This window comes from Corvus kubaryi, unplaced genomic scaffold (genome assembly GCF_017639235.1).
Source record: "Corvus kubaryi isolate FWS band 111438036 unplaced genomic scaffold, C.kubaryi_AGA036_p1.0 split1-131, whole genome shotgun sequence".
In the NCBI taxonomy this organism is placed as follows: domain Eukaryota; kingdom Metazoa; phylum Chordata; class Aves; order Passeriformes; family Corvidae; genus Corvus; species Corvus kubaryi.
The window spans coordinates 8,199,110-8,224,748 of NW_024582073.1; the positions used below are offsets into that span (position 1 = coordinate 8,199,110).

Genomic DNA, 25,639 nt, shown 5'->3' on the forward strand with positions numbered 1-25,639 from the left:
ATGAAAGCACATTGAAGGAAGGAAGTTAAGAGAAAGCTTGTATACCACTACATTTTTTTCATTAGGTACTCTGGTAGGTTTCTGATGAATCACAAAACTCCTGTCTAGAAAGACAATATTGCTTGCGGCAGCTTTACAGTGCTTTTTCACTGAGCAACAGATAAAAAATTAACTACCAGTGCTTCACTTCCCAAAATACTTTTTGAAGATACTCTAAGAGTTCTCAGTGTTAGACCCAAAAATTTTGTTTGAGCTCTCTGTTTTACAGGGGACTTGGAACCAGTGAGGAGTACAGTTCTACTGCTGATGCTATAGTTTGTTCATCATCAAGAAACCAAACTTGAAGGCCAAATTGGTGGCTTTCTCATTAATGCTCTGTAGCCCAATAGAGTTTTACACACTAGCCAAGAGCAGGACGCAATAGAAACATCATGGCTTCTAAGATTCCAGGCTGAGGAGACGGGTTCCCTCAGGCTGATTTGCACTACTCCACAGGTGGTAAATGAGGACACACAATTTGCCCAGTATCACAGAACAATTTCATAGGATAACCAAGTGTTGTCCCTTGACCTGGTTATTACTGGAGCTTGCAAACTTCTAGGAAATACATATTTATTAGTCTCAGTAGCAAAACATTAGTTAGTTAAGCCTTCCATCTTAAAGATTTACAACATTTAAATCAGACTACCTCTGCTTACTTGCAGATAAGATTACAATCTAATCTTGAAATACACAGCCCTTGCTTTTCATGCAACACAATTCAACCTTAATATTTAAAGAGCACTGTGAAGTGATTCAGCACACAGCACTTCCCTTCAACACACAGAGGAGAGAGATCCTGTGCGAGAAGCAACCCTTAAATACAAAGAGGGTATGCTCCTTCTGAGTTGCACAATTTTTGATCAACAATAACAACTACTTCCCTCCTCCCAAAGCCACTCCTCAGCAAAGACACGCAACTACAATCAAAATAGATCACATCATTTCCTTTGTGATTTTTCACCTTTAAAAGCTAAAGTTCAAGCTGTCTGATTAATGACACCAGTGAGACATATAACAGTATTTAGACAAGTAGGTTTCGGATCTATGGTAAACTACCTAGAGCTGAGTTACAGGATATTAGCTCAACTCTACTGCTGAAAACAGCTTCCAAGTTCCAGTACCTGGAATAGTATAAAACTTTACCAATAGCTGCAATTGTCCAGCTACACATTCAGGAGATCTCCTTTAAAAAAATGGATTCAGTTCTGCACAAGCTTCATCATTCTGGTGTGCAAAGACAGATTTTATCAACTTCAGAGACAACCCTGCACATCCAGGGAAAAAAATTGGTCCATACAGTCAATTCAGATCAGCAGGTTCTCCCAAATGCCTGACAACCTGTTTTTCAAAGGACTAAGGGCATTAGGACCCATTTCCATATTGCTCTTAGAAGTCACCACCTTGGGCATGTAACCCTGTAACAAGGTTTTGGAAGGCTCTTCCTAAAAACTAGCTATTAGAACCACAGAGAGAAATGCGCAAAAGCTAACTTGTGTCTCTCGTCCAAAAATTACAAAACACATCATTGAAACACACCTTTGGGCAAATTTAGAGGATGTCTAACCTTTCCAGAAACTATTAAAGCAGCTGTGTATTGATGGTATTCAGATGGCTAACTCCTGACAGCATTCAGTCTCGGAGTTGGTCCAAAACGCCTCATTGTAGAAGAGACGTCCACAGGCAGGTGTGGAACACTGTTTGCCAATCTGTGGTTAACAACATTAAATAAAAGGAAACCAAAAAACAAACATAATTTATTTTTTTTTTACGTAACTTAGCTAAGGAGCTGGGGTGGAGTAAGGGAAGCACTTTCGCAAAACCTGGTTTTTTTAAGCCACATTTCAACCCTCACCATAACAATAGTTTTGGCACTGAAATGATAGTGCAGTGAAATACCATTGTGCAATGTCAAAACTCTCAAAAGGAAATCAAAAATTTGACATACTAACTAAAGTTGTTTTCTACTTTAGTCAAGATTGTATTCAAGGCTCAAAACTGTAAGCATTACTTACTCACACAGAAGAATGCCGTTTTCTAATCCGGAACGAAAATCTTTCTCACCAAAACTTCTGCCTGTCACTTGCTGCAAAAGAGTAGGGGGAAACAAAAGAGTGACATCTATTAGAAAGTGAGCTTTACAAGAACAATTAATATTATACAGTTAGAGCATCTGCTGCATAAGGAACACTTGAGCTTTAAAGGCTTGCAAAGGACTAAGTCATGTCCATTTCTCCTTTCCATTTCATCAAGCTATTTAACATATAGGACAAAGTATTTGCTCTTGCCAGTGCATTTGCAGATTATAAAAGAACTGTTTTCTAAAAGTAAAAACAAAAAATGATAAAACAAAACCTACAATGTAATCTTCAGAATATTTTAAAAGGTTTTCTTAATAGTGCTTTGAAATTTAAAACTATTGCATTCAGACAAACTATGATTTTTTATTGCTTTTTTTGCACCACATTAAAAATTTTGTACTGGACTTGAGCTTTAGTGCTTAACTTATGATCTTTACAGAATAAGCAAAGGCATTTGAAAGCACTGGCATGAGTTATAGCCCTTCAGACACATGCCTCAACACTCCTGGTCATATTAAAAGATACTTCACATCAGCAGTTCAACCGTGAGTGTTGAGAGAATACAAACTCAGTGGAAGCTAAGGATTAGGCCCCTTCTCACAGTCCCCCCAACTACACTTGAACCAGGAGGTACACTTTGTCCCACAAGCTCTTAAGCCAGTCTGTGCTGCTTAGGGATGGACCATCTGGAAACCTTCTAGGAATCCCAATCTTGCCTGATTGGGATTCCTAGCTGCTACAAGCATGACTGAACCCCCATTTATGACTTACTACTGTGTTGACAATGTCTTGCCATTCATCTTCATATCATTCTCAACAGATGACATGTTCAGTTAAAAGTAAAGAATACTTTTTAGTATCATCACAAAAGAGATAGTTTCTATGTTTAGAAAGCGCTGAACAGAAACAATACAAAGCAAAAAAAGGTTTTAATTGTCCTGCAGGAGGTCTTCTCCTTACCCAGGCAAAACATTTACCGGATGCTTATAGAGCTCTCATGGCTTGCATCCAAACCTTCAGCAAGACTCTTGCTCTGGGTGTTGCTTCCACCATAGGGAACCATAGGGAACAGGGACTTGGGGACACATCTGTCATTATGTCCCTGCTTTCTCTTTGCTGTTACATTCAGATGTAAGACCCTTCCCCTCCTAGTTTCCTGTCATAAAGACAGCAATTTATAAAAACTGACAAATTTCCCACAGGATTAGTGAATGCATCAGTTCCAGAAATGCTAGTTGTAGCTATGCAATCTTAGACAGAGAGCAACCACTTTTTAAAAAATTGAAATGCAAATGCAAAGCTTAAAATCTAATCCTTCACTTAATTATGAACATATTTTTTTGTTCAATGTGAAGGAAGTTGTCCCATACTCTGCAAAATGTATCATAAGGGCATCAGTGGACAATCATATTTATGTAAATGCATAAAGTAGCACAAGGCACTGGGTTGCACTCCTATCTCTGAAGAAACCACATGTAATTTGCCAGTAGTAAATGACCTTTAACTATTTAAACTATATCTAGTCATAGTAAATCATCTCTAATCTTGATCTGCTGGGACAGGGGGAAACCATGACAATAAAACCATTAGCTTTTAGGATGAATTATAGGCAGAGCATATCAAAACCGACTTTTTTCATCCACAGAATACAGTACAGAAAGGAATAGGAAGAGCTAATTCATAGCAGCCTGACTCCAAGTGGTTTTTTCTGTGAAAAAACTAAAGAAAAATTATAATCATCTTATTTCACCCCTCAACACCAAATGTCCCAGATATGGAAATCAGACTTCTTATGCATTTGTTGAAGACCCTTATTTAGCAGGGAGCAGTACTGAAACTGCTACCACAATTCAGGTAGGAATCTACCTGCCAAAAGCTGTCACATGAGTATTGCTGTCATTACTGATGATGTAGGAAGGTTTCATACATAACTTCTGACTGCACAAATAAAATCATGAAATACAGATGCACAGCTGGCACATGAATTCGTCCAGTGAGAGGTACAACACACTGACAGGAGGTGAGGAAAGACAGGATGGTCCAGGAACAGTGCATGTCTGTTTAAAAAGGAACTGGAAGTAAATGAGGCATGACAAGGTTTATGCCTACTCTAGATGATGCAGCTGCAGAGGGAAAACATTAATCACCTACAAGTCTCCTGATTTAGTCCATTAAAATGTAAAAACAGTTCAACAGAGAAAGGCTAGAAACTAAAAATAAGCATGAAGATGACATTATAAATGACAAAGATAAACCCAAAAAGGGACTGAGACAAGCAAGAAGCTGGATCCACCTTTTCCAGAGGAAACAAGAGCTCAGTTGCTTGGCATACGCACACACCTACATCTCCCTCTCTGCAGGGGCCACTTTGGGCCATACCCTCATGAACAAATACTGCAGGCCCACAGGCCAACCCGGTGCACATTGCTGAGATAACCTCTGCTCAGCACACTTACAGTGGGAGGAGACAAAGGGACTTCAAGCAAAAGGATTGGAGCTCTCATATTTGCAAACACAGAACCCCACACAGCAAAGTGCATACTTTACCCAAACCCCAGTAAAAATGAAAGCAGGTGCATTTGCCATGGTATCACAAAAATGCTGCACGCATCACAGGACTGTGTTCATGTTATTGATATAAGCAGTGGTCTGTTCTTTCTAGCTTATCTTCCATCTCTGGAAACAAAAGCCTCCAGTTTGCTGGATGAATCTCTGAAAATACTGACACACAAGGACTAAAGGGTACTGTTTGCAGTGCTTCTGCTGGGCTTTACTGGAAAAAAGAAAATTGTTCATCTGCAACCAGGTAAAGAAAACTGAAAAATGGAAGAACAAATCTTTAGCCCATCAGCTTTCATATTACAGAAAAATGGTGTTCAGAACTGAATCTGCACAAAACCAGTCACGAACAGATGCAAGGCAGTCTGCAGCCTGGACTGCTGTCTTCAGGAAAGGAGAAAAGAGAAGTAATACCAAACCCCAAGATGTTAACTGAGAGAGCTTTTCTTTGCAAGGCCAGGTTTCCAGACGTGCCACATCTTACATGCTTTGGAGACACAACTCCGTCTTCTGCCTTGCACTCTGCCTGCCTCACTGGTACAGACCAGCACACTTAGTGCAAGAGGAAGCAGGATAGATGGAAGAGCTCCCTATTCACTGTAATTCTTGCAGTGCTAGAGTGCCAAAGTTAGAACAAAGTACCTTAAAGACAAAACACAAGCTGTATCCTGTTAACGATTAGTAGAAAAGCCTCCCACGTCTTTCTTAAGTTCTATAAAGCTGAGTGGAAAAAAGCTGTATTTCCCTGTCATACTTTAAATTAAAAATAGAGAACAGAAGCAAAACAGTATCATTTATTATTGTGTGCTTCATTTATGTGAGGAGGCATTGTTTTTATTCATCATCTGGATGATATTTTCTTCTCTGTAAAAAGCTACAAGCGTCGCAACCAGGGCAATTATTTGAGTGCCGGGTGCATTTCTCAGTTTCCCTGTCACTTAACAACAGAAAATGAATCTAAAATGAGTTATAAAACTTCTTCATGGCAACAACTTTAATACATATTTGCATACAGTAACACTTAGTATATATGGTATTGTTGCTGATTAACTCTTCTTTTCTTTGCAGTTACACATGCTACTAAATTTATGTCATCAAGGATGGCTGCCATCCAGCCACTAACCAGTGCCATATTATACAACTTTATTTTCACAAAGCTTCAGTTTACATTGTTTTCCTTGCATTTTATATTGCTGCTGGTGCTTCCTGAGATGGAGCTTGCAAAGCCTCTCATGTCAAAACAGCTTAGGGCATGAAAAGGAAAAGGTGACAAATTAATGAACAGATGCTGGCCTCAGGTGAAATTTATCTAGGCCAACAAGATATAAGTAGTTGAATAAACACTTGGTCATCAGGGATAACACAATGAAAATACTTAGTTTCATTTTCTATGTGCACATCTGAAAATGCCATGTTATGCAGTGAAAAAAATTAGAGACACAGCAAAGAGAGGTCTTTGTTTCTCATTACGCATTTTTGAGAGCTTATGAAGCATGACAATAAAGAGAGAAAGATTTTCAAAGAGTTTCATAAGCTGTTCATTTCTTTGTATGTGAGTATGCTGCCTCTCCATTTTGTGCAACCATTATTTTTCCCTAAATAATTTTTTTACTTAAATGGAAAAATCATGCCCTGTTACTTAACTAGGGAGTTATAAAAGTACAGCTTAAACTGCAATAATCAGGTATGTGTATAGAAAGCATTGGATTGTACAAGCAACACAAACAGGGTTGTACAGGGAACACAAACCACCAAAAGAAGCATGACAGGTTTTAGGGCATCAGGATTTGGCTCCTCTAAAGTAATGAATTCCTACTTCCCTGTTTCTGAGTTGTAATCTGAGCTAATAAGATGAATATGCAAGTTAAATTCCATTTTCCTATAGCATAGGCAAGAGATTTCTGAACTAAACAACCCTAACCAGTTAAAGCCAGCTTCACCTTTGCAGCCCAGAATTGCACCACATTGCTATGACAGTGCAATGGAACCTGGCCACCCTTCACTGGCTCCTGGTTCAGCCACGTGTGGATCATGAGATGTCTCTGTCTGCACAAGGGGACACAACACACCATTTACGTATGAGTTCCCTCTCTCTTATGTCACAGAGGGATTTAAATTGCTAAAATCATAGCAATGTAAACCACTCCTTTAACAGTTTTATTACAAATATTAGGAAGCTAGCTCATTTAGTACAGAGAAACTTGAAGACTGCATGAATGGATTTTTCCAGGGGCAACAACCACTGGTCTAACACACCTGTCTTCCAGAAAAGCTGAATGGTGACAAGCACTCTGCTCAAAGCCTTCCAAGGCTTTACAGTACTGAGGTAATTTACTACTGAAATCAATAAAAGAGTAAACAAGTATCTGTAGTGTGTAATTCTACTCTCAAGGACAAAACCAGCATGAGCTCAGAATGCCTAATGTGGCCAGCAATAATCACCTGAAATTCTGTGGTACAGAACTTGAAAAATTAAAGAATATATGGGAGGATGAGGGGAGATTTCACGCTTGGATACCAAGATTAATCTGCAAAGAAAGCACTTAACATTATTTTTAGGTCTTCCACTTGCTGGTCACTTAAATTTAACTGTAATTTGCAAAGTTAACTACATGTGCTGATGTCCCCTTCGTTCTTTTCCTCTGACTATTCACCCTCATATTATTCTTTAATGAGACGGAAAGCTGACTCACTCTTTTTATACTTCATAGAATCTTCACTTTTCCTAGCAGCAATAGAATAAAACAATATATTCTCCCCCATTTACTTTAAATTCCCTTCTGCCACACTGCTGATTGGGTCAGCTGACTGTTTGGTGTCAACATACAGCACGGGAAAACCATACCCACTGATACAAACACACTCCCAACCCCTTTGGTGGGCCCAGTTCTAAGTCCTCACTAAAGAAATAATTTATTTACTAAGGGATGCTAGTCACTGCCTTTTGTTTTCCATGAAGGAAGCAACAACTAAAAAAAAAACGCAACAGCTGGGGTTTTTTCCTGATCCTTTGCACAGATTAATGAGGACATGATCCTATGAATGGACACCTATATGGTTAAACTGCCTCGGTTAGTACTCTGTTTAGGAAACACAGCACAAGAAATATTGAAAGAGTAGTACATACCAGCAGCAGCAGCAGCTATTACCCTACCTAAGGCTTTAAAGCTAAGTCTGGGAAGATTCTGTCCTTGCTAAATCCTGCCCACCACCAGAGCTTTCCACACTGAAATTCTGCATTGCTAACAGTAGTATTGAATATGCAGGGTTGCCATACGTTGCTTGGATTTGTGATCTTGCAGAGCCATGCACATTTCTGCCAGGACATCTGGTAGTATAATCCCGTTTGGCTGGCAAGCTGCTAAAGAGTGTTAAAATTTCACGATAGAGTAAAATCAGCTTCCTTTCCATCTCCCCTCCCTAATGCTGTTTGTATACATTTCCAGGTGCAATGCCAGACATTGCAGCCTTTCCTCTGGGGTGGGGTGGGGCAGAAAACATTTTATTCAAGGTTGAACATTTTGTGAAGAAAGAGAGCAAAGAGCAGGAAAGGAACTTCAAAGTGACTTCTGTCAGATTTCTCTTGGCTATAGCACATGCCCTGAAAGCCTCACCTAGCATCAGGTCATCTGTTACATCCAATTTGTATTTGACAGTCAGTAGATTGGCATTGCACTGTTGTTTTATGGACAACCAGATTCTTATCTCTGGTGTTATTGAAATGAGGTACCACATAACAGACATGACAGACCACCCTAGGGTGTTTTTAATCACATGTTCAATTTAGGGTTCTTTTTATTGCTAAAAAAACCCTAAAATAATGCAAAAAAAATTTTTAAATCCCGTATTTCCTATACTGTGGGATACATCATCCCTTTCTTAGTTTTAATAGGAATTAAAGAAGGGGGGAACTGTGGGATTTAGCCACAGATTTATCAGTAAAGTATCCATCCCTCTTCTTGAGTGGGGATAAGGAGGATGAAGCACTGTTTCAGGAAAATAAGTTGTATTTGGTGGAAGGTATGTCTTACCATAACGACACATTCTTTAGCTATGTACTCTTTTCTGTAAAAACAAGGCTCCATGCAGATGGTCAGAGGAGCAGAGATCAGGATCAGTATAGATGATGTGAAGTCAACAGGTACAACAGAGCAGAAGACACCTCCTCAGTCCAAGGCCCTCATTTAATCTAGTCCTGTCTGTGTGGAGAGTCTGGCCTTACTCCCCACACTGCCTGGAGAACATTCCCTGTTCAGTTGTCCCTTTTACTACTGCATAGCCTATCCCACTTCAGGGTGAACCACTACACAGTGGCAGTTCCTGCACCTTTGAAGGGAAGAGGACCAGAGGACTAGCAATTACTAACTATCATGAACACCCTTTCCCAAGGTCTTACTTTCCTACCCAACCAGGCTAAACAAGCAGCCTGCTCACTGAAAAATGAAAGGATGATTAAAGTTATTATGAATTTTTCATCCTCTTTTTGTGTGATTCCCTGGGGCTTTCCATGGACAGACAAGCATTCACACTGCCTTTGACTGTGCCTCTTCAGTTACATACAGAAAGAAAAGTGTATACAGGAAACTAGTCTCAAAAGCAGAAGCTGTTGATTCAGCCCTTATTTTTTCCCTAACTAATCCTTCTTGAAGCTGGAATCAGTACTGATGGAGGGAGATTACTCAAGCTCTGGCTACTGAACACAGAGTAGCTGTCCCACCAATACCTATTTGCCTCACATTTTATCACCAAGTCAAAGATGTTTTTTAGCAAAGGCCGGGAGAAATTTTTTCCTTTGTCTCAGGTTGATTACATTAGCAACTGTCCAGCAGAACAGGAAATTGGGTTTCTGGCCATCTCTAAAAGAACAAAGAATTAAAACAGACTATTTTTTATCCTTTGACTCCTTTTCTAGCTTTAGTATCCCATACTCTTGAAAATCTGCTCCTCCAAAATTTATGCTATGTGGTATCATCTACATGTTAAAACTGAAGCATCTGCTAATAAAACCCTCTATTTTCTCTCCTCCAGCTTTAGAAAGTTTAGACAGTCCTGAACCAGAAGTGTTTAAAGCTCTGTCAATTACAGCTGCAGAGGCAGAGCAAAACACAACACAGGCAGCGGACTCCTCGTTGAGCTCAACATCTTGTCTCACGCTCAAAGCAATGAAGAGATCAACAGCTCTGTAGGAGATGATAGGATCGCTGCAGTATCTAGATTTGCTAATCCCCACTTTACACTGCTTTAACCTACTTTACATTAATCACTGCATTTATGTTTTACAAGACCACTGCACTACTTCTTGGACAAGCAGTTTTTGACACCAGTGTGTTGCTTTCTGCCAGGAATGTGCATCTTGGCAGACAACTTTAAAACTCCACGCATTTAAAGCTGCACAGAGACAGGAATACAAAAATACGAGATGCTCCGAGTTAGAGAGGCCCAGCACTAGAAGCACTTCAGCCTGTCATTAACCACTGTCAGAGAGACTACCAAAGCTCAGTACTATTACTGAGATTTTGCAATGAAAAACGTCTGGTAGGAGACACCAGCTTCCTTTTTTGAAGAAATTAAGTGTTCACTTGAGCAAAACATTGATACATTTAACCAGCCATTTAAAGATGACACTCAGTGTCTTAGGTCTCTGTGAAGCCTCTGAAATGCCAATGATGAGCATCAGTAGGCACCAGTCTACCTTGAAGCTTTTAAATTTAATATCATCAAGTCATTTCGAGGCAAGTCCACATGTAAAGTGTCCCATTTACAGTCTGTGCAATTTAAATATATATATATATATATATATAAAAGTATAGCTCAGCAAGGCATTTAAGACTTGATTTTCCAGACAATAAGGCCTGGAAGCCCAGAGCAAGCAAAGCAGGAAACTGTCCATGCGGAATAAAGACACGTCATACAAACACTGCTGAAAAGCATAATTCTATCTGCTATCAATACAACTCGGCAAAACTTTGCTCCTTTCAAATAAAAGGGAAAGAGGTAAACCACAACACTTTTGAGAGTAATATCTGAGCTTCTTGGATGTTCCTTCTGTACTCTGGGTGCTCCCCTGGCACATTCTCCAGCAGGAACAGGGCTGCATGCCATGGTTTTGCAGTCACTTGCAAACACGCCACAGAACTACCAGCAGGTAGCTCTAAACAGGAAAAAATGTGCATTTCAAAAGTCACAGATTGAAGAAAAATGATCCACTTTCCTGCAGAAAGGAGGCTAACCTTAATTCAGTCATATGCTTTTGAGACCTTTATTAATAACTCTTTGGAAGTAGATCTACTTTGTCCCTGCCTCTGTAGAGACAGAGTTAAGGAAAAGCATTCACACTCTGAGTGCTTTTCCAGCTAAGCCAGTTTTTAAACAACATTTGGCTACCAAGCATGGATAAAACCAGACTCATGGGAATTTAGGAGGGCACACAGTCAGGACAGCTGATCCAAACAGACCCAAGGGATATCCCATACCATATGGATCATGCTCAGCAACAGAACCAGAGGGAAAACTGGTGGGGGAGCTGCTGCGGGGGGACTGGCTGGGCATTGGTCAGTCATTGGTGAGAAATTGTTTTCTATTGCAACACTTGCCTTTCTTGGATTTTATTTATCACTCTTTGTTATTTTCCTATTCATTACAATGCAGGATTATTTTATTTCCATTATTAAAGTATTCTTTTCTCAGCCCATGAGTTTTCTCACTTTTACCTTTCCAATTCTCTTCCCCTCATCCTCCTGGAGAGGAGGAGTGAGTGAGCAGCTGTGCGGTGCTTAGCTGCCAGCTGGTATTAAAACACAACACAGCCACAAAAAGAACGCTGCCATAAGCAATAAAACCACCAGAAACTAAATAAGAAGGTATGGTGAAAGAGAACAACTACTTCTCTCTAAATTATGATGACATTACAAGCAGATAGAAAGGCCACTGCAGCCTCTACTGGATTAAACTGGTTTTCTGTTCTCCCCAACTCTTCTCCATGACTCCTTTGACCCAGATCCTGAAGGATGAGCAACAGCCCTGCAAACGGGAATACTGACTGCCATTAATACTGCAGACACGGGAAACACTGCAGAATATCAAGAATCAACTGATGTCTTAGAGCAAGTGGACATGAGATGTTCATAGATTTGACTGCCTATAAATAGAAAAGGAAGTACTTCTGTAAGATTTCAAACCACAGCTTACTCTTGAAAAGACACTTCCAAGAGCAGTCAGCATCTTAAACAGAAATAAGAACCTCTGTTTACTTCTCTCTCCTTCTCCCAAAAATCACAATTTTCCCCAATTAAACAATGTTTAGACATATCTTTCAACAGATTGCTCCCATAGGAGCTAGGGATCTTGCAATGCATTGTGAGCCCTAGATTGAAAGCCATTTTTCATTCATCTGATTTAGCTGGAATAGGGCAGTTACTCATAGTAACCAGTAAGAGTTTTCTGCTAAACAGAATCCATAAATCAATACTGTTGTCCCCTGCAATGATAAACATGCCACTCACAGATCCAGAGCATCAAATCAAGACCTATTTACAAGGCTGTCCCTGAGACAAAAACCAGTAATGTTACTCGGGGTAAGTTGTTGCTCTTTTCTCCCCTGCTGCTGCAGATACAGGGAGCCTTTGTTTGGAGGACACAGAAAGCAGAGGGAGAAAGGGAGGAGGATTGATGATGCATACAACAATAATAAACACTGCTCTTTTCTATTACTAGAGCACCTGCTGCCTCCATCAGTTCAGGCTCATCCATTATGCAGCACACCAGCCCCGACAGAAGCAGCAGCTCTGAAGACATGACAGACCTGACCAGGACGCAAGACACAGAATGAACACCTCTCATTATCAGATCAATGAGCTGCACTGGCACTCATTCTCTGCCCTGTTTATTGCTGGGTGAAACAAATACTAGGAACAATTAGATTAAGTATCTTGTTCAAATATAGTCAGAGCAATAAAAGATATTTGCCTTCTACAAAATTTAGCAATTTAGCCTTGTAGAAAATAAATTCCTGAAAAGAAAAAAAACCCTGACAATTATTTTAACTACTGTTACTTTTATTTTTACTCATAGTGGAAATCACATAAGGTCTAAAATGGATGGAAAGTAATTATTTCACCATAATGCTTTAATAGTAGAAAAGGAGACTATTAAAAATATGCTTAACATTTCCAATCTAAACAATAAGAACTGCAAGTTTCAAAACATTTGCTACATTTCTACAATTCCAAGAAATCTTTTCAGTCAGCCACTTCCCTGACAGAATCAGACCTGTCCAAAGGACATATTCACTCTTCCTTACCAAATCCAGACTACCCTACTAATGTCAAGAGGACAACTCAAATGCCACATTAAACATGGAGCACTGGCAGGAATCAACATTGAAAAGCATATTTAAATATCATCAGTGTTGGATTGTAAAACACTTTTAAGAATTAGTTAATTTACAATTTTCAGATGTCAAAATGAGAGGAAAAAGTATGATTGAGCGAAGTCCTTTATCAGCACATCAGTTTTCCATGTACCTGCTGACACTCGTGTACACTCAGAAACCTCCTTCTGATTTGAAATAAATAAAAAAAATCCACAGATCTTGAAACTCATCATTAATTAATGATACAACTATATAAGAAAGGGAAATATTTTCTTTAAGTTACTTTCCTAAATAGGTTGTTTTCAAATTTCCCACATTATGCAAATAGATTAAATTTAAGGCAAATATGTATCATCAACTTTCTCTGTTCCGTTGTAAAAGCATATAGTACTGACAATGTTATGTAGCACTCATCACTAATATTGTACAGGCAACCATGGAAGAACACTGCTGTCATACATACTGGAAAATGAACCAGAACTGTCAGAACAAGAATACCCGCCTAATCTACAAGCAAAATTATACACAAAATTACACACAAAGGGAAACAGAAAAATCAAACAAACCCTACAATTTACTTAAATAATCCAGATATTCCGTGTATCAACCACAACACTCTTTTGAGAGGGCATTCACTTACAGGAATTGTATTTCTCTCCTGTTGTTTTTTAATGTGATGACATACCTGCATGACAGCATGAGCTCTGTCGTTGAGTTCACATGCTCATACTGTCTGTCTGCAAGTGCACCAAGGCCATATTAAAACCTAAGATAACCCCTGTGATGTTTTAAAAGGGAAAGCTCAGGAAGAACCCAAAGCTTCTTTCTCTGGCTAAAATTAAAAGTGTCTCTTGCAATCAGCTGACTTTATTAGGTCCAAATTCTAAACCTCTTGTGCTAAATATTGCCCATCTTAGGCTGGAAGAAGCAGTCACCTACAGCAAGCTACCAGGAACAGCTGTTTGATAACAACCTGTCATCTGGAATTAAGGGCAAGCGTTTAAGACTTCCCATGAGAGGGGGGAAAAAGGAAAGGAAAAACACAAAAAAGAAACTGACACAGGTTTATTTGCTATGAAAGCATCATTGACACCTCCCTGAAATGTGGACAGTTTCACCTTAATAGTCAATCCAATTTCTGAATGTTTACTCATTTTTCACTCCATGACTAGGGGCTCAGCAGAATATAAAAAGGTTTATATGGAGTTGGAGACGCTGCTGGAAACTCAGTGTTATTTTGCCAAGACTGATCTGCTGAGACATTTGCGACCACCACACGATTTAACTATGCCAGTTAGTCTGTCTTAAAGCTAATTTGTATTCTGGTATCAAGCCTACCATTGCTGGTTTTGTACATGATGATAGGTACCAGGTATCTGAGTATGAGCTGGCTCATTTTAGCCAACACAGGAATATCAGCACATTCTCCAACCATCTGTTTTTACCATACCCTGCAAAGTTGGCCAAATAATTTTAAGTCCAGTGCTTTTGTAGTGTTTTGCATACTCTGCACTCTGACTCCACATTTTAAAAAACTGATAGAAAATTTCTCCCAACTACCTTGAAGTGATACTTGTTTATACTGGTCATTCTATACCTTCCAGAACACCACTGATTTTTACTGCTCTGCAAGAAAACAAGATATTTTTATGTTAAAAGAGAGAAAGTTAATTTTCCTGCTGCCTCAAAACTTGGTGGAAGACAGAGGCAAGGGAGCAGAAGGAAGAGAAGGGCAACCAGTGCCAGATGCCTTAATTGCATAGCTTTGCATCCCATACATTTTGCACATATCACTTTCAGATTAAGTCTGATGAATTTCTCTGGTTTCTCAAAGCTTTAACTTGGGCAAAAATAAAAGACACATGAGGATAAAAATAAAGCTGCAGACAGAAAGTACTTTATGCATTAGGAGCTACACGTAAGTCCACTTGATGCGGGTTAACTCCTACAGAAAAGCACAGCTGCTGTCTCCAAAAGTTAGAAATCCCACGTTCATACAAACTCTAGCAACATAAGAAGAGGCCTCAATTCAAGTGATTTCATTTTTATCTTGATGAGCTGACACCACACAATGCAAAGGCATTTGCGTTAGTACAAAATTTTCAAGTTAAATAAACTTATGTCTCGAGAGCTAATTGTCTCTTACTGTCTGTCTGAAGAATCATTATATAATGGAACAAAATTGGATGTCTACTAATATGAAAAAAACAGATTTGACATCAGAAAAAATAACACTATTTTTGTATGTTTCACATCCAAACCACAAGCCAGCAAGTATTCGAATTTTTTCCAAGACTAATAAAAGTTAAATTACTTTGTGGTCTTTGGTTACTGGGTTAAAACCAGATATGCTGCTTTAAAACTCTGTATTTACGTAGCTGGGTTTACAATTTAAACCAGACAGCAAATGTAAATGAACATTTAGACATCTGAAGCGGGTTTTGAACACTGTTCAGCACCCCTCTACCTAGGTCTGAGCTGTCTCTTGAGCCATTTCACAGAAGCACAGTCTCTCCATGATTCAGTTATGCCATTTCGTCCCACTTCCTCTCCAGTTTAACTCCGTCCAACAAGACCCATTTTGGCCACTTGTTACAGCAATTGAAGCAGGATTCTCTAGACACAAACTTCAGATTAAATGATCCTGTATTTTCACAGTTTAGTGGCTTTTCTGCTTCAGATAGCAGGGGAAGATGGAATGCCACTGTAAAATTAAACAGGCAAATTAAATAACAAATCTACTATCCCTTGCTACATCATCAACAGCGATGTCTTTTGCAGACCTTGTATGTAGAAGCAGGCCACTGTGTCTAGATGCACAGACCTGCCATTTGTGTCTTCTATAACATTTGACAAGATAACCTTTGCAAAGCTGAGCAGAGGTGCTTACTAAGGTGAAAGGCAAGGTCTTTTTCCAGACTTGTCCAGGGAAAGTCAGTGAGCCACATGATCATGGGTGCTGTGTAGCACCCATTACTCTCGTGATTTATTCTTATGAAATAAACCCCAGGATAATGAGGAAAGACCCAGAAAACAGAAAGACCAGAAATCCAAACTGATGCATTTAGATGAGCTGTCACAACACTGTGTGGAGGAGATAAAACCAAAACTGAAAATGCAAAGCTTATTTCAATCTATTCCTAATGCTAACTCATGATCCCTTTACCAACATTGCTGTGACCCTCTTCAAACCCCTCCAGTTTGCTTTGCCACTCATGTACCATTTTTAATCATTTCACTTGTTATTATAGTCATAGTAATGCATTTCCTCTACTTTATCCAGTTTTCTACTCCAAGAATAGAAAAGAAGTATTTCCACTCAGGAGAGAAAACTAATGTCTAGATAAATATCCCTCGAGCTTCCAGTTTGGTTTCTCATTAATTTTGAGTTAGGCATGTGGTATTTGATCCCAAGGTAATAACAACTATCCCAACTTCCATTAAGATTAGTGAAAACTAAGCCATTCTGTTCTCAACTGTGCCTTGACCAGTTCAGCTATTTGCAGACCATTTCTGTCCCATTGTTAGAGAAGGTGCTACCTCTGCACCTAATAACTCCCACGCAGGGCAAGAAGGTTGAGATTTGCTGCTTCTTTCAAATGCCCTAAAATAAACAAACCCCTTTGTTCCTTCCCCTTGTAGTAACAGAAGTGACCAGATGGGAAAAATCAAACAAAGGCTTTCCTGATTATATCCACTTTATTATAAACAGCTGTTTTTCTCCAAGTATTGTTAGATCTTACACAATTTCTCGATGGTCTTATGAACAAAAGTCTATCAACAATCATTTTTATATCTATGTATATAAAAGGCTTTTAAGTCTTCATATTGCTGATTTGCATTCATTCATCAGCTAAATACACTAACAATTCAGCAGACAAGATGATCTCTACAACTACCACATTTTACAGGTTTTATCAGTTTGCAAATTCACAGAGCAACCTCCCAGGGACCAACACTTACATGTCTCACAATCAAAACAAACAACATCTGCAGTCATCAGAAGATACTTAGTAAACAAAACAAGGTGTGTGCTGACTGCAGCATTAGCACAAACAAATACCACTAAAACATTTTTTTCTCATACTTTAGAAGTCAGAACTATTTCCAGATTCCCAGGAACACCCCACAACCTGAATCTCTGCTCAAAGTCACCTTAATGCTGGGAGATCAGCCCCTAAAAAAGGACTCTGAACCAGTACCTTTCAGAATAAAAAAAACAGCAATTTGACATACTCACCAAACAAGATATTAATGAGGCTGTTTGCAATTAGCTTGGAAAAAAGAAACATCAGCAATAAACCTGCCAGATCTTAGGCTGACTGCAACCCCAGAGACTAAGAGAGAGCTGAGAAATACTGGCAGAGCCTCCCAGCATGAAGGCTGAGGGTTTGAGAAAGGAGAGGAAGTGGAAAGCGAAAGGGTGACGGTTTCCCAGCCCATTCCAAGATTTTTGTCTGCAGAGTATCTGTACATGTTAGCAAAGCCCGAGGTTACGCTGCTAACAAACCAACCGTGTGCGGCTCGTGTCCATGTGTGTGACTAAACAGGCCCTGATGCACCACGGTGGGCAGCTGACTTGAATCAGAAACTTCAGTCTCACCACTACCAGTGGTTGCCACATCTAAGCTGTGCTAAGTAAATTACAAACGTTTAATTCTACTGTTATATTCACTAAACCTTTAAAAACCACATAGCAAATTTAAAAAGTCTGAAGAACTTAACTGGTTTTGAACATTGAACATAACCTGTACTGAAGATTTTTGAAGGAAGCTGCAAAATAAAAACAAATTTAAATTTTAAAAATGTGTTTGGAAACATTTCAGCTGCTTTTCTTTCTAGTATTTCACATGTAACTATTTGTGGTTTACCTAGGAATTTTTTAATATTCATTTGATTCAATGAACAGATGCCAAAGCTTCATCTCAAAATTCTCTGTAAGAGTTTAATTTATTTTTGTAAAGGAGCTAATAGGTTTTAAATATCTAACTCTTCTTCAGAAAAAACCCCAAAACGAAACTCAGCCAAAGGTCAGGCTTGTTGAACACATGTATCTATGAAATTCAGATCAAAACACTGCTTCCAGCAATTAAAACATTTGCCACATTTCCTACTGGGCTCAAAATTCAGTCCTTTTGCTATTGGGACAGAGAGCAAAAATGAACTCTTTGCTAAAACTAAAAGTTTAGAAACATCCAGCTGTGCAACTTCTGAACTACACAAAGCCACACCAAATATACGTGTGCTCTGGAGAGGTCATCCCCCCTCCCATACCCTTGTTACTCATAGGACCAAGGCATGAGATAAAAACAGTTACCTGATCCAAAAGTCCAGAAATGCAATTCCCTGTGACATTCTAAGCCCAAACCCACATTCCAGCAGCTCCCTCAGCCACTGCCAGGCCAGCCCAGCACCACCCAGAGCTCCGCTGGACATCTCCCTGAGCCCCTGTTACGCCACCTCCCACACCATCAGCTCCTGTCAGTGCTCCCCTTCCCAATGCCACCACCAAATGCTAAAAGGAACTTTGCAGCCACTCCCAGCCTGACTGTGAGGTAATCAAGGAATCCTAGAGACAATTGGAATTCAGCAGGAGGAGGGCAAACATTACAGGCAAGCAAGTTCCCCTGGAGTTACGATGCCTAAGACACGGGTATCCAGGTCCAGTTAGCATCTCAGCCACAAGTGGTTTGGTTAGACAAAAATCTCAATATATCTATATCTATTGCATTACACAAACCCAGCTTGGCCAGGAGTTTCAATCTCTTTGCATGGGGACATCTTTTTGTTGGTTTTTTTTGTTGGTTTTTTTTTTTTAACTATTGTATTTGACGTTAGCTATTTAATCAGCATATTGTTTAACAAAACAACGCACCTCTCACCAGTTTTTAAAATCTAATTCTTTTTCTGGACCAGTCTCTCATGTAGTACAGTTACGTTACACAAATCAGGCCACCCAATCTGCAGGTATAAGCACTTGTTATAGAGATGGAGGCACTTTTGACAACAAAATAACCTGTTAAATCTGTCAGACTAAGCAGAAAACACAAAGAAAGGAATGTAGGAACCTTGGACTAATAGTTCTGTAAAAACAAATGCCAAATCTCCTCAAATGTGTTATTAATTAAAAATAAAGCCACTTCTGAAAATTGAGTATTTATTTGGAAGTTCCCTAAAACTACAGAAACAAATAGAAAGCTTTCTCTACAGTTAAAAGCTAAAATTTCTTTCCGTACATAGACTACAGTGATCATTTTGTTTTAAGAAATCAAACTATGGTTTAAAACAAACTACTCTCAGTTCCTGGAGCTCCCACTAGTTGTGCAGCTAAAAATCAGGCATGCAAACAGCATGAAAAACATGTCATGGACCAATTTGTATTTGCCACCTCAGTTACTCTCTCTAGAGATGAGCTGTTCTCTACTTCTCAAACCAGAGACACCACTAACCAGCTTTTTTCCTCACATTTTTCTTCCTCTCTCCTCTCAGAACAATTCTCACCTTCTGCAATACTACTTTTCCTTCAGAAAACTATACAGAATTCAATTCAGTAGATTCTTAGACCAAGTCACAGCTGACTACAGCATCTTATTTATCCTACTGTGTCTGAAAACAGAGAATATTCTGGTTAAACTGTTACTCAAGATGCACTAAGCTGGAACCAAGAGATATAATGGCAATCTGCACATTACCTTTTGAAGTAAATTCTATTCCAAGGAGTAAAAAAGAACATTAATATAAGCGTTTCCTCCTCCACTATCATGGCAATATTGCTTTATCTTGCATTATTCCCAGATGGCCACTTGTGTCATTTAGAGGCTCCACTGGAAAAAAATCCCTGATGTTTGGAAAGGCTCTTAGAGGCCAAATAATTTCTGTCTCAAAGCTGAATCAAACATCTGAAATTCAAAATATTTGAAGTTTATTTAAAATCAAATTCCATAATATTCAAATATTTTGACATTAACCATTGCCAAGAACACCCCTCAACAGCAGTGGTCATTCTTCCCTTAGTAAATCCAAAGAAAAGCACTCCAAAAATAATAAACATAAAGAAATAAGTTAAGCAACTTTTTCTGTAATTCTGCTCTAAGCTTCTGTACTCTCAGGGAACTAGCTCTGACATATATCGATGCTTTGTTTTATCAACCTAAAAACCCCACACTGATGCAGAATAGCCTGAAATCACTTTATGCTGTCTTTGAAGGAGACCACAGAAGGATGCACTGCAAGCACAGGCCACTGAAGACTATGATTCCTTGCTTGTTCAATGAAATGGAAACCAATAAACAGCCTCTTTCTGTATGAACATTAGATATGGATTTATTATGGACTCTGTTAAGAACTGGCTTCTATTCTACTTCAAAATCTCACCCTGAATGAAATGACCTTTTTTATAAAAAATTCCTGTTATGCAGTAATATAGTCTGCTATATGTGTGAATGAAAAACCAGCAGCCATCTAAACCAAGTGCTACATGCAAAGACAGCTATCAGCAAAATGCCAAGGCCACTAAGCCATGGGATCAAAACTCACACATTTCTACTATAGCATGAAAAAACACCCCCAAAACTCCTTGAGCTTTGAAACACTACAAATGAATAGATGATACAGCAGAATGCATCATCTATGGAAGTCCATTTGCATAACACAGGACTTTACAGGTTTAAAAAAAAAAAACAACAAAACACCAACCAACCAACCACCAAAAAACCCCCAAACAGTATGCTGTGAAAATTTAGGAGGTCCAGAGGATCAGCACACTCTTGAATTTCCTAGTGGTGCCATAAAATCATGCTGCCATCACTAATAAGAGGCCACATGCCTGATGCTAACCGTGCCTTGTGCTGCCTTTGCAGCACCCCGGTTCTGGCCTGTTGGGTTGGTTACCAACAGGGAAACAGCAGAAGCCCTGAAATGTGGGCACAGGTTGACCACAGACACCCCAGGACTGTTCACAATTTACTGATGGTCAGTTGTTGGTCAATGAAGAAAAACAACCTTGAGAGCCTGGAAGAGAGTACTTTAAGCTGACAGCGAGACAAGGAACAGTAAAAGGCACTTGATCCAGCCTAGGAAAGAAACATCATCCACATCACACAGTACACAGGCCAGGGTCTGCAGGCCAAAGGACAAAACCCATCTCCAGGCTCCACATCTAATGAAAGGACAAGATCTCCACAGCAAGCAGGGGACTGACATGAAGGAGTTGTCATGGGAGTGCTGGAGCTGGGCACCAGTTCCTGCTTTCCCACCAGCCCCAAGGACCTGCCTCCGCACCTGTGCACTCAGAGAAGCTCCCCCACCCCTTCTCCCCCTGCCAGCCCTGCCACCCCAAGGACAAAGGACCAGCTCACCAGCCATCCAGAACCACACACAGGAGCATGGAGGGGTGTCTTCCTCAAAAACTCTGGACTGGAGTTAACTGAAGTTTAGCTTTGAGACCTACCTGTTCAGGAACGGCATCTAAAATGGTCCTTCTGAAAGCAGATTTTAAAAACCGAGGTACATACAAATTGCTGTAGCTTCCTACCTATCCCTTATACACCTTTAGAAGTTGAACTTAGCTAGTCTGTGCTTCCAGCTGGAGTCTTAAAAACCTTGTGCTGCAAACTCCCATGGTAAGGGAGAACAGTTCTTACAGCTGTATATACTCTTGCCAGTTTACTTGTAAAAGATACACAAAAATAGGTTAAAAAAAAAAAAAGAAAAAAAGGCCAAGTTACTCTTTTTGTATCTCATGCAATTCTTATCTCTCCCTCAACGTCTTATATGACCAATGAACTCTGCAAAAAGTTCTGGTGGCTACTTTACCCCTCTATTCAAGCCCATAACTTTCAATTTACTAAAGCAGATATAATTTAGATATGAAGTGTTTACCATGTATATCTGAATGACTTGCTATTTGTCCCAGTGGAAGAATAGTAAGATAGCAGAATTGCTCCATGTAGTACAAATGAAAATGGAAGAATATCTGTTTAGCTGTCAAATACATCAGAGATCCATGTTTTTCACATGACAACCTTGGTCCAAAGTAGATTATTAACAAAAACCCAACAACGCAACAAGCAAACCTATGCACTTTTCTCTTTTACTTATCCTTCAGAACATGTTCACTAATGCATTCTGTTTATTCCATGTCAGACAAAATCCAAGCACATAAAGACAAATATCTACGTTTTCATTGCCTTTGTTCATGAAAATCTTATTATTTTGTTCATCCCAAATAGATAACTAATTCCTCCGCCCTAAAGACAAAATAATTCATATTCATTCAAGTGTTCTCAGTCCTATTCTCTCCATCTTAAATGGTGAGTTTTAGGGTTTTTATTTAATTTTTTTTTCTCACCAATATTTTCCACTTAGTTATGATACCCTAAATATTACCTGAAGCCAAACCAGCATTTACTTCACTCCCATTCATTTAGTGCTAGCTTTCCCAGATTCATGAAGGTGGCTGTCTGATTAAACAGACAGGGATCCTTAACAAAGGCCCACCGAGTATTCAACTGCAGACCATGGAAGTCACAGGGAGATTTCCAATGCCAAGCCAAAAAGAAATATCTTTGCACCCTCTTGTCATACTATCAGGTTAGTAGATTGTATATTTTGTGAACAATTTTACGTAACTGGTATGTCACCAGTATCCTTTTGTTCTGTTACTTGAGGGTCAGTACAAAAGATTTCTAAATTTCATATTGTCTGGCAGTACCTCAGCCTGCCTAGGCTGGATTCTCCAAAGTGTTTTATTTAGAAGGCAATGTAGTAAAATGTACTCTGGAACCTTCAACCTACTTTTCACACTACAGAGCAACAGTAAAAGGATTAGAGGATTTTACCAGGATGCAGAGATGTTTACCTAGGAATCAGCAATAGCAGTATAAAATGACTAAAGCTATGCTTTGTATGTCTGTGTGTGTTTTCATCCTTCTGAGCTTCCTTTATTTATGAAATTAATTGCCCCTAATAATAACTTACTAGTGAATGTAAGCTGGTCTTGTCAACATGGGAAAGACTAGTGTCTTGATCTTAAAAATCTGTGGTACTTCACACTAAGAGGATGCCCTTTTACTAATGACTAACTCTTCCCTTCACCACACAGACTGGGGGTGGAGGGTGGAATGTGTTGCTCTTTTCTTCTGCATTCAGGCTGTTCTGCTGGAAGAATGCTAAAGAAACACCATCATTCTCATCAAGCTCTCAGACCCATCCTTCTGTCAGGCAAAGTCAATTGTCTACACCTGCTTTAGCTTGCAAGATAAACACTGAACATATCTCAGGTAAGGATGTCATCTAAAACTAGTAGTCTCTGTAAAATAATGGAATTGATTCTGAGTGTTATCAGCCTCATTTTGTATCACATGTTTACACTACAACTCTGTTGATGCATATAAAGGATAAATTATACTTCCTGTATAAATTCCGTCATTTGGCATCTAGCACCAACCACTTCATTCATTTTTCTCCAGTTAGCAGCATTATTATCCATCCAATTAAAAGAACGGGGTATGTTAATTTATGACCATTCTAGCACACCAAACAAAAATTTTTTGTGATCAGTGAGAAGATTCACAGAGAATGCATACAGCATAAGAATTTTGCATTATGTGTGAAATTCCAGATCATTAAGCTCTTAAGAAGCAGGCCTTCCACACAGCTCCCCGGGACAGAGCTTCAGACAGGTGTTTCTTATCCACACTAACAGTAAATTGGCTCATCACCTCAGGAAGCAGCCTGCCTACTAGGGAAACGAGTTGCCAACCACACATATGAGCTTCAGCCTATTAATAGACAAAAGCACAGTTGCAAGGCAATAAATACTGTTCTTTACAATTCATGCTGATTACAAGTAAACATAAAGACAAAGATAACTTCACCCCCCAACAATTCAAAAGCCAGTTCACTGGCTGTTGAAAAGTCTTGCTGTATGAAGAGCCAGGAAATGAAGGGGTTGGTATCCATGAGCAAGATAAACTGAAAAGCAAATACTCTTGAAGGATAACTTCAGAAGAAATGAAAATATATTCTGAATTGAAATTGGGTATGTAATCAATTTTTTACATATACATGAAGTCTTTGATAGCAGTCTATTTTCAATTATATTTCAGAGATGGCCCATTTCTGGTTTCCCATTACAACCTGTGTTAATAATGCTCCAGTGAGCCTGAGGCCGAAACACCACCTCTTCCTCCATGGAATACATTATACTGTAATAATTATACATACACTCATGAGTTCTGTTTTGTACTCTTTTTTTTTTTTTTTTCCCCTCATTCCTTATCAAAAGATTCCCAAGGCAGGACTAACTACCAGCTCACCCAGAGAAATTGTTTCCACTCTTAACTCATTCAACCTCCTGCTCTTGAGACAGTCCAGTTACATGATTTTTAAACAACAAGGTGCATTTGGAACCAGGAGTGTTATTTTAAATCAAAGGACGACACTGACACAGGAATAGGCACAGTTGTACATGCAGTGATCGATATGTGTTTAAAATATGTGTTGAGTGTTTCATCCTCTCTAGTCCTGCATAATGAGGTCTCTTCACAAAAACTATCCTAGTGCTGACAGCAGCCAATATTTTGGCCACATCCATATATAGCAAGTTTCCTTTCACAACCACTGTAGACCCATGAATTTGTGCAGTGCCTTTCTGTACACCTATGCAAACTCTGAACTGGAACACACTGGTTTTTGTTGGTAGTATCTCAAGGCTGAATACACTTGTGCTGGGATTAGGTTCTCCAGAAGTGAATGAAGACAGACACGGGCTTTAGGTTGTGAAGCACAGTCAACCCCACTGCAGAGGAAGGTCTAACAGGTTAGATGAGCTAAGAATAGGACCAATACAAGGTAAGTAGTTATTTTTCTCCTATCTGAACTCACGTAACTGCTCAGGGGTACTGAAATATAATAAAAAAGACAAGGATGAAAACTCAAAACAATAAATTAACAAAGCTGTTTTCAGCAACGTGTTTAGATATTATGCAATAATCCTGAAGTGAATACACGCACCAAATAAAGATCAGTACTGACCAGCTGCCCTAGCTCTATGCACCTTATACATTGAAAAAAACTGCTGGATAAAGAGAGCCTATGATTATATAGGTAGAGATCACAATTTATGCTGCATCTTAGAAGTGAGTCCAGAGAGGCAGACTAAATACTAACACCAATTTATGAGTGCTTACCTTCAAATTCACTCTATTTTTTTACTACTGCAATGCAAGTTATGTAGAAATATTAAATTTAAATTTAAAGGCCTCTTATGAATGTAACACCCATATTAGAATGTTCATTCAAAGTTAATATCGTTAGATCTTTTTTGAACCATGGCAGAATTTGCACACAGAAATCTGAAGTATTCAATAAGCCCTAACAACTGCAAGAAATTTGATAAGCTCTAAAACCCACAAGCTAAATTAGGCAAATGATTAATTCTTTGTAGGGCCTTTGAGAGCAGCTCCTACATACAAACACATGGCCTCCCAAATTACTTCCGTATGAAGTGCTTGTAATTATAAGAAAAAATGTCTGAAATAAGCACACATTTCCAAGACTTGCTCCGAAATGCCAAGTGGACAGCCCA

At 39.1% G+C, this 25,639-nt stretch overlaps 1 protein-coding gene across 5 annotated transcripts in view; it reads right to left on the bottom strand.

Annotated features, from left to right (window-relative positions):
* LIMCH1 (LIM and calponin homology domains 1) overlaps positions 1 to 25,639 on the bottom strand; it is a 178,186-nt gene that overhangs the window by 107,995 nt on the left and 44,552 nt on the right. For 4 of the 5 annotated variants that reach the window (XM_042053845.1, XM_042053846.1, XM_042053848.1 and 1 more), the window contains exon 2: positions 2,055 to 2,125. In XM_042053845.1, coding sequence (XP_041909779.1) covers positions 2,055 to 2,125 — 71 coding nt within the window. Of the gene's footprint in view, positions 1 to 2,054; positions 2,126 to 25,639 lie in introns of those variants that run through there. The other variant, XM_042053852.1, reaches the window with a different exon arrangement.